This window comes from Lytechinus variegatus, chromosome 15 (genome assembly GCF_018143015.1).
Source record: "Lytechinus variegatus isolate NC3 chromosome 15, Lvar_3.0, whole genome shotgun sequence".
Lineage (NCBI taxonomy): Eukaryota > Metazoa > Echinodermata > Echinoidea > Temnopleuroida > Toxopneustidae > Lytechinus > Lytechinus variegatus.
This window is the reverse complement of record NC_054754.1, coordinates 21,175,671-21,186,377: the sequence shown is the minus strand read 5'-3', so window position 1 is coordinate 21,186,377 and position 10,707 is coordinate 21,175,671. Positions and strand designations below refer to the sequence as shown.

General features: G+C 37.0%; 1 protein-coding gene across 1 annotated transcript; it reads right to left on the bottom strand.

Annotated features, from left to right (window-relative positions):
* Positions 1–5,889: 5,889 nt before the first annotated feature.
* Positions 5,890–8,187, bottom strand: LOC121428777 (sulfiredoxin-1-like). The gene is made up of 2 exons (XM_041625599.1): positions 7,282–8,187; positions 5,890–6,414 (listed from the first exon to the last, which is right to left on the bottom strand). The coding sequence occupies exons 1-2, from the start codon at positions 7,609–7,611 to the stop codon at positions 6,205–6,207; spliced, it is 540 nt and encodes a 179-aa protein (XP_041481533.1). The 5' UTR covers positions 7,612–8,187; the 3' UTR covers positions 5,890–6,204.
* Between the last annotated feature and the right edge of the window lie 2,520 nt (positions 8,188–10,707).

The window sequence follows — 10,707 nt, the reverse complement described above, 5'->3', positions numbered from 1 at the left end:
CCCCTCTCGCGACAAAGTTCAGTACAGAGAAGGGAATTTCCCTCATTCGCTATCAGCTGATTTCTCAGACGGTACGATTGATATACGCAGTGTCTATCAAAAACATATTTCCGCAAATGTAGTTTGAAATAAGCCTGTTTACGGTTGTAAACTGCGCACGAGCAGCAAAAAAGTCATTAGAGATAAACCATGAAGGTGGTTTTCAAATTCACTGACATAGGCACCTGGTCGATGCTGGGAAAGTATTTTGCAACATCTTCATTTGAAAATGTTAGTGCTCATCCTAATGAAAAATTGCAAAGGTAATTTGAGAAAAGTTGATCATGAGCTGGCTTATTGCTTCCAATAATCAAACAACTTCAGAGTCAATATTCTTCCATTTTTCCAATTCGCTTGGAAAGTAATTCATTGTCTCATAAATAAAATTTTCCACTTTCTATAAATAAACTTCAATTTTGGCAATGACCTTTCACTTACTCATGATCCAAACTTTAAACCAGGGCAATACACTGAATAAGCCCGTTCGTAGTTCCTTTCTGCGCATGATCAAAATATTCTATGCATGATCAGAGGAAGGTCATTTGTACTAAAGTGGCATGGTGATTTAAAATCTAATGAGATAAGCACCAACTTTGATGTCTTGATTATTCATATATTCTTTTGAATTGTAGTTTTCATTTACATCCACAAAAAACAGCAATGCGTCCACGAGGTCCACAGACTGGTATTTCAAATTTGCCAAGTACATTGTGCAACATGCTATGATCTGCATTCAAAGTAGGAATGCAACAAATACCTTCATAAAGTGTTCATTGGTGTGCTATTCTAGTCACCTGGTTTTATCTCTTCATCCTGCTATGTAAGGCAAGCTTATGTAATATCTTGCTTTGAAATCTGCCTATCATAATGAAAGAAATGGTAATTTGACCAAAAATGTCCCTGAAGTAACTACGAACTGGTCTATTAGTTTTTGGTGTGACACAAATTCAAAGTCAAATGGAGAGAGATGGGAGGGGGGGAGGCTAGAGAGATTTGAGTGGGACTTAGAGGAATCAGAGATGACCACAATTGTTATGCAGATAAACAGTCAAAGAGACCAACATATATCAGAAATTGAGTCCTTTGCAGTCCAAAAATGTTTTTGTTAGCAGTGACTCAATTTACAGGGCGAAGAAAGTGACAGACAGGACAAGGAAACATTTAGTTGCGAGAGATAAAGAGAGAGGGGTGGGTAAATGTGCTTTTTAAAATGAAAATGTACTTTCAAGACATATTTTAATATAATATCAAAAAATATTTTAAACTTGGTCTGTTTTTGTTTTCTTAGCCATGGAACTTAAAAGCTTATTCCATATATTTATTTCATTATTACTATTTATTTTTTTTTTTTTTGGGGGGGGGAAGGGGGCAACTGCTCTCCTAGTAAAATGAAAAACTACTTTCAAGACATATTTTAATATATCCCAAAATATGCTTTTTTAGTCATGGAACTCATTTTATTATTGTTATCATTTTTCATAATTGGCTCAGTCTGCTCTCTACAGCACACCAGTGATTAACTCGAAATGACTTACAATCAACATCTTAGGGCCACTTTCCAGGACGGTGATATGGTAGCTATGTAGAATGCTCATTGCAACATATCGTCGAGTGTTTTTTTTTTAAATCCTTTTCCACTATCCTTATCACTTGTCATCATGTTCTCTTTCAAACACACCCCTACTCTGTGTACACACATCCCATGAACTAAACATATTTTACATGCACCCTGACAAATAATGTAGATCAAGATCATGATGGCTGACAAAGCTCTTCTCTATACAGACATCCCCTGGAGTCATAATTTAATTTGTCCATGTTATTTTTGTTTTCAAGAGGCATCTTACTATTATCATTGCTATGATCATTATTATCATTATTGTTATTATAATCATTATTAGAATTATCATCATTATTACTCTTATTATTGTTATCAATAATATCAATACTGATATTAGTATCATTATCATAATCATTATTTTAAATTCCAGCAATATTTTGTGAAAACATTTATACGCATGCTGTTATGAAAATATGCAAATTGGTGGGCTAATAATGTCATGTCCTTACTTTCTTTTTGAAAAAATTCTATTACATGAAATCAAAATCATTCAATATTTCTTTCTATGTGTGTAAAAACATGTTTCCCTTAGTAACAAGGTAAGTATAACTAATAATTATTTTACATTATAACAGGGGATGTGGAACAGGGAGGGGGGGGGCTGAAGCCCAAAACTGTGTACAAAAACATAAAAATTACCATCTGATTGTGATTTTTTTTATATCAGCCCCTCCCCAATTTTCAAATCTGTTCCGTGTCCCCTGAATAATTCCGTAGTTATTCTTATTTTACATTCTTGAAGAACATTTGAATAAACCAAATTTTGAATATTAAATACAAAAAAATAAGTGGGGACATGATATCAGTAGCTTCATCATGGTATATTCATTAGGACATGCATTGAAGTGTTTCACTGATGTAAGGCAAAACCTTTAAATGTCATAACTATCATTCCTTGCCTTACTTTTTGATACATTTTCAGTGTTTCGTTGGTTTGATTTGTCCAAAACTCATAATTTTTGGCCTGGAGTACCCCTACATGTATCAACTCACTGCCAATGGAAAAAAAAGAAATTATAATAATAATAATACATATGATTTATATAGCGTCTTTTCCATTTTGATTAAATGCTCAAGGAGATTAGAAGAGAGCAAAACATAATTAGTAGAGAGAACTAAGAGAAGTACAAAAAAGGGTAAATTAAAAATGAGGAAAAAAAATATATGATAAATATTATTAGGCAAAATAAATAATGACATCACTGTACAAGGTTTGATATGCTCTCATACATGTACATTTATCATCAGTAGCTACATACATGTACATGTATGTACTGCATTTGAGTACATTTTCCTTTGAACGTAATCAAATAATCCAAGTATAATGGTATTCCCATTAGTGTCATACACAAATATTGTGTCTGCATAAACTGATTGATCTCAAAGTAACTGTAGATTCTCTAATGGTAACAAAATATGCTGAAGATAATGCTTTCAATGCCAATATAGTGTTTATTCTTTACTCAAATTTTCGACGGACCTCCGTCTTCTTCAGGAGTATATATATATATATATATATATATATATATATATATATATATATATATATATATATATATATTATCATAATAAATATAATCATACATAAAATTTAAAACTATTATATACCTTTACTGTATCATTCTAACACACTCTTTCTTTAAATCACCATGGCATAGAAATATCCATTCAAATCACACAAGTTGTATCCCTACCGCATCCATTACTTGAGCAATTAACACCATTGACATGGAATATTCAAGACAGCAAATACTCAAATCATCAAATGATCATTACTTTCTTGCAAAAAAAGTTGCATTCAGATGCAACTAGTCCTAGATGCACAGACTGGTGAAAATCAAGTTGTGCCTGATATTTTGAGTTGTGTTTTTATTGTAACTCTGTCTGTGCAATTTACCAGTTAAAGGGATGGTCCAGGCTGGAAAATTCACAGAGCAAATTTGCTGAAAATTTAATCAAAATCGGATAAAAAATAAGTTATTGAATTTTAAAGATTTGCATTATTCTGGTGAAACTGTTCTAGGCATGTCTTTATGAATATTCATAAGCTGGGCTGATGATTTCATATCCCCACTTGTTCTTTTTATTTTATTATATGAAATTAAGTTTATTCAAATATTTTCTACCAAGAACTAAAACAATTGGATTGACAACTAATTAAGTGCATTATTTATTAATGGAGACACATCATTTACACAGGTATGAAAAAATGACGAAAAATTTATGATTTCATGTAATAACATAAGAAAAGGGAAAGTGGGAATGTGACATCATTCGCCTACCTAATGAATATTCATGACGATGTGCATATAACTGTTTTCACACAATAAACTTTGAAATTCAATAACTTTGTTATTTGTTTTTCGATTTTGATGAAAATTTCAGCATTTTGCCCTGCAAATTTTACTCTATTAAGATGTAATACTTTCAGCCTGGACCATCCTTTTAAACTGACATATAACATGTCATTAGGCACAACATGTATTTGTGAATCATGGTCTATATTAATCTGTTAATCTAGGACCTAGGTGGGGGCAGTGGCACTCAAACACACTAGATGCAGAGATTAGAATTACCTCAAATTCCGTATACATGTAGTTCCAAACCTGGGCTCTGTATACATGTACATGGATAGTAACTCTGCCATTGATGGTAAATCCCGGGGGGGGGGGGGGCACTTCCATTCACGAGTGGATACCATGCGTGACCATGGAGTCTTGAAAAGCACCCTAAACACGTAATTTCCATATTCTGAAAATGCACCCCTTAACAAGTATTGGCGTGTGAAACCCTACCCTTAACAAGTATTGGAAACAAAACGATACTCTTGGCAAATATTCCCTGAAATGAACCCCTAAACAAGTACAGGAATGTTTTATTGTTACGGGTCCTTTGGTTGTCGGCTTTACCTTATTTGGTTTAGTACGACCCCACCTTCTACACCTCGCGCAAATAGGACTCTAAACACGTAGTGTTGGGGCAAAAAAGACATCCTTTATAAAACATTTTAATTTTGTTTTATCATCCCCGCAAATTCGACCCTAAACACGTAATTTTCCTAGCAAAATAGATACCCTTTTTTCATTATTTTTGTGTTTTTGACACCCTTTTCACGTTACGTACGTAACGTGCCCTATCGTGAAAAGGACATCCTTTTTACGTGTTTTTTTGGTCGCGCATGGTATCCACTCGTCAATGTAAGTGGCCCCCCCGGGTGGTAAATACCATGGTAACATCACTCAACAGCCAATCAAATTAAAGGTTCAATGTGAGTTATCATCAGTGATGACAAAAGTACATTGATTTTCTTTTTCAATGGTAAAAAAAAAAAATTAAGAGAAATTAAGGTTGTGCATGGATAACCAGTGACAAACTGGAGCTGTTCTTGTTTATATCTATCTTCACTCAGTTTTCAGGCATAACTGTATTTAAAAAAGGAACATGGAATTGTGAGATTGTTTCCCTATGGAATTTGGGTGCGATTTTAATTCAAGGGGAAAAATTTCTAAGTGGTGGCAAATCCATGTTTATTGATATTCCATAGAAAGGAGAGTAAATTTCATTAAACGTTTAATGTTAATAAACCTGGAACTGCAATAATACTGCATTTTATGTCAGGAACATTGATTTCCTGACAGGTAGCATCCGTGGAATTTCCTCCATTTCTGCTGATACACTTCATATGAGTGAACATAATAAGAATTATTTGCCCATTGACCAGAGATGGTAAAAATACGGCTATGAGATGTATTCCTATTCCAACCAATCCTACACCTTTCAACTCCTCGGGAAGAAAAATGTGGTGTGCATTTGGCACACAAAACCCCTGGTTTCTATGAAGATATGCTACAATGATCTAAAATTTCAAGACTACTGGACTTCAATTATCAAAGACTAATAGGCCTGACTTCACAAACATGGTTTGAAAACCCACAGTTGCATCCATGGTTTATGCAGATTTCCTGTATAAATTACGCTTAATTTAGTGCGTATCGGGCACATGTATAAAAATTCCAATGCTGATGCACGCTTTTGTCACAGTGGGCTAAATTGACACCTGTTACCATAGATATGCTATTTTATTCATGAGTCCACTGTTTTTAATTAATGAGTCCACTCTTCAAACAGTGGAATCATGAATATCTAACCATGGTAACAGGCATCAATTTGGCACACTGAATAATGCGCGCATCAGCATTGGACATTTTTTGATTTACGAAATACATGGACTCGATCGTGGAGACCCTGTTGTTGATGTTGACTAGTAACATTTGCTTGGGCTTTGACTTTATTTCGTCTAAGATGTAAGGTTAGGGCTGCAAGAAAATTTTATGTTAGGTTTAGGATATATCATTAAATCCAGGGCTTAAGTTGGGCATTCCATAATGTGTGGAATTTACAGTGGAGCAATTGTTGCCGGGGCAAATGTCACGGAAGTTGACGGAACCAGTTACAGTTTTAATTAGGGTCTGTGCCTGCAGACTACCAAACTGTCCCATCATTCAAATGGACCCCTACATCTCAAATAATTAAAAACAGGCCAATTATAGAAGGTCAGGGGTCGATGAACCCAAGTACATCCGAAGGTCATGAACAGTAGATCGAACTAGTTTGCAAGGTATAGTCTTCATCTTCAGTCTCTTATAGGCATCAAATCTGTGGCATCCACCAAACGAGTAGTAATAGTTCCCACCGGCACGACCCTTGATCCAGAGGACATCTATAGGAGGTACCTTGTGAACTTGACTCGGGTCCTACATGTTTCCAAGAAAATGAAAATTACACAGAAAAAATGTCAATGTGTATTTGAGGAAAAAACATGAGAACAAATGTATTGCTGTACACACGCGTGGCCAAATTATTTCCAAACACCCCCTAAACGAGTTTTTCTCTGAATGCAAAATAACCCTGTGGGCTTTATTTACACATTTTATGCCCCTAAAAGGCCCTAAACAAGTTGTCGCCAGAATATGACCTCGGGAAAAAAGCTCGGGAGAAAAAACATACCCTAAACACGTTTGGCTAGTCTTAAAAAAGAGCTTTCGGGAAAAAAATACCCTGAATACGTTTGACCATTGACCAGTCTTTCAAAACTATCCATTTTGGAGGAAAATCAGTGTTTTGATACCTGTAGCAAGTGCATGCGCGTTCCGCGCCCAAAACTGAAAAAACACCCATTCAAAGATGTTTTTTTGGTCATGCAAGTGTACAGCAATATATTTGACTGCCCCCCCCCCCCCCGAGATTAAATATAACATGAACCTACTACATTAGGTCGATCCATGAATATACCAAAATCAAAGTCTGTTAAGTGTGTAAAAGTTTGAAAGTATATACTGTATAATGGTGTATAAGGTAGAGATCAACTATGTAAATTGAGCTCTGTTCCATTTGAGTACTCAATTTAAGTACCAATTTTTCAAAAATATATGATCTTATACAATTTTAAATCTCTTCAGACTTTAACTTTAAGAATTTTCTGTTCAAATTCTACTGGAAGTAGGAAAAAAAATTAGAAAAAGAGAACAGCAGAAGGATTTGACTTTGGTTTTTGAATATTTTGAATAAGTAGAGCCTGGAGGGCACACATATAATGGAAGAATTCCCACTTCAGTGCCAACCTGTATGGTCTCCATCAGGGACTCAACTTTGGCTTCATCCAAGGATGGTGGAATGGGTCTAATGATCACATCCATGGGAACATCATAGACATCTTGAATCAATTCAGTCTGAATGCTTCCTTTATTTATTTCTTCACTCTTCCCATCATCACTCATCATCCTGCAGATCTCTCGCCCTACAGCGACAGAAAATACGTCTTCAGCACGAGGAAAACGGCAAGTCCTTGTTAAGATTTGTGGTTTATTGATGGAGTCCTTAGAGTGTCTCAAGGTCGCCTGTGCGATGCAGATTCTTGCTGCGATACACATGTAAAATGTCTGTCGAAACATCAAAAGGTTTAGGTGTTTTTACTTCGTTAGTACTCCAAGACTGGTCCAAGTCCAACATTATTTGGTTCACTTCAGATTTAGATTTAACTCATTAACTGTTTAGATCTGTATGAAACAGCACAAGACTAATATGTTCGGGTAGTCGTGTACATGCACATTAAAAAACATGGTCATGAACATGACAAAGTCATTCAAAATTCAGGCCTGGCCTTGGGGCCCCCTGGGCTAGTACAACCAAGTCGCAATCGAGACAGGAATCATCAAAGTTTCCGGCCGAAACTCTGGCGTCTTTATGCGTTTGCACTGCCGCAGACACTGCCTAGCAGTTACTAGCACTGCACAGCAAGCTGGATTCTGGCTAGGGCACAGTCCACAGATAAAATACAATTAATCCGCATAGCAGTAAATCTGATAATTCTGGCAGTCGTTGAAAACTTAAAACGCTTTATTCCTGCTCCATAATCTGCATAAAATTGTAAATCTTAAAAATAGACAGGGAGTTTGGGCTCGGAGATTACTCGGGAGCCATTAAACTTCCGGGTTTGCGATTTCGCAATTGCTGCCCTCTCGTGTCCGGTACCGTACCGTAAGAAAATAATTGGTGATCGATCGATTTTGCGTTTTCTTCACTCAGAATTCAGTTTTGAGGCTGAGATTAAACTCGTCTTCACTTCTCTGGAGAGTTGTTTGTGCTGAAGTAAATCTAATAGTAATAGCTTCACAGAACCGTTTCAGTCAGGAATTCCCTTTCCAGGACGTATATTGGGTTCGAGGTGAGTTTTAAATGAACGTTTACGTTTCTTTTCAGTGTCAGTGTGTAGACTGTAGTGTTCAACGTCAGTGAATGAGAGAGTGACTACGTCTGAATACTGTGCGAGTGCTACTGCTAGTGCAAAAAGAGCAGAGATAGCATTTCGAGTGCCGTGCTGTACAGCCTGTAGTGTTGGCATACTAATTCGTACGAAGTGATCAATGGGAGTTAGGCCTAAATTATAAATGTTTTACACTTTGAATGCATTTGATAGGGGAACTTTTCAAAATGAGGATTGTTCCGCTGAACTCCTTTGGCTCCACCCCCCGGGGGGGCCACTTCCATTCACGAGTGGATACCATGCGCGACCATGGGCATGGGGTCTCGAAAAGCACCCTAAACACGTAATTTCCATATTCTGAAAATGCACCCCTTAACAAGTATTGGGGTGTCAAACCTTACCCTTAACAAGTATTGGAAACAAAACGATAATCTCGGCAAATATTCCCTGAAATGAACCCCTAAACAAGCCGATAGGAATGTTTTATTTTTACGGGTCTTTTGGTCGTCGGCTTTACCTTACTGGTTTAGAATGACCCCACCTTCTACACCTCGCGCAAATCAGACTCTAAACCCCGGGGGGCCACTTCCATTCACGAGTGGATACCATGCGCGACCATGGGGTCTCGAAAAGCACCCTAAACACGTAATTTCCATATTCTGAAAATGCACCCCTTAACAAGTATTGGCGTGTGAAACCCTACCCTTAACAAGTATTGGAAACAAAACGATACTCTTGGCAAATATTCCCTGAAATGAACCCCTAAACAAGTACAGGAATGTTTTATTGTTACGGGTCCTTTGGTTGTCGGCTTTACCTTATTTGGTTTAGTACGACCCCACCTTCTACACCTCGCGCAAATAGGACTCTAAACACGTAGTGTTGGGGCAAAAAAGACATCCTTTATAAAACATTTTAATTTTGTTTTATCATCCCCGCAAATTCGACCCTGAACACGTAATTTTCCTAGCGAAATAGATACCCTTTCATTATTTTTGTGTTTTTGACACCCTTTTCACGTTACGTACGTAACGTGCCCTATCGTGAAAAGGACATCCTTTTTACGTGTTTTTTTGGTCGCGCATGGTATCCACTCGTCAATGTAAGTGGCCCCCCCGGGCTCCACCCACCAATTACATTACGGTAGATCTACAAGTACAGAGACTAAACTAAAGTTCTACTTGATCTGTATTACAACATAATCAAAACATACAGAGGGTCATCAATGGCCAAGGCATAGCCCAAATAATATGTTTATTTTATGTTTAGTCTAAGTTCGGATAAACCAGGGAAGTGGGAGTTGCGCGACAGCCAAAGTAAGTCACTGTTTTTTTTTTCCTTTTAAGTTTATTTTTCCCCGTTCTGGTGCATTTCAGGCCAAAACAAAATAACCTTTTGTGTATCAACTATCAGGGCATGATGTCTACTCCCGCGACTGCGGTGCGCATGGGATACAATACTTTGGTCTATGGAGAAAGAGGTGCTGCGAAACCAGGCAAAGTCTCGCCAGACAGAAATGGACTGATTTTTTTTGTAGGTGTTGGTCTAGACTAGTTTCTCTAGCACTTGTTTGCGCAGTGCACAGGACCAGGGGCTGTTTCATAAAGCTGTTCGTAAGTTAAGAGCGACTTTAAGAATGACTGGTGATCCTTTCTTTGAGTAAATGGTATTGTCAATGGTACACCATTGACGATGGTTTAGTGCGTAAGAAAGGTTCACCAGTCGTACCTGTACTGGTGGGTGTTTCATAAAGCTGTTCGTAAGTTAATAGCAATTTTAAGAACGACTGGTGATCCTTTCTTTTGGTAAATGGTATCATCAGTGGTACACCATTGACGATGTTTTAGTGCCTAAGAAAGGTTCACCAGTCGTTCTTAAAGTCGCTCTTAACTTACGAACGGCTTTATGAAACACCCACTAGTACAGGTACGCGATATGCAGTACATGTCTGTTAAAACACTACAATCTTAATCTTCCCAGATCCTTCTCTGCCTTTAAATTCATCAAGGTATTATTTGTGGAATGAGGATGTCTACATGTACATTTTCTATGACAATCCTTATTCACAGAATGGTTCCCCTGTCTCCTATCTGTGGAATTCTTAACACAGAAGAATGACCTAAATGTGCAATACACAGACAGTTCCTTCTAAGACTCTGGTAAAAAAAATGGTAAAAATTCCAGCTATTCCATGTTAAAACCTTAAAGGGAAGTTCTTGGCTGAAAATATATAATGTATAATGTAAAGTGTATATAATAGAGCAAAATTAACAGAGCAAAATGC

What these genes read in the sequence shown, in the direction of transcription:
- LOC121428777 (XM_041625599.1), bottom strand. Translation starts at nt 7,611, where the DNA reads ATGTTTCGACAGACATTTTACATGTGTATCGCAGCAAGAATCTGCATC. An exon ending in CCCTGATGGAGACCATACAG is followed by an intron (nt 6,415 to 7,281) that starts GTTGGCACTGAA and finishes GGAAACATGTAG; the next exon opens with GACCCGAGTCAAGTTCACAA.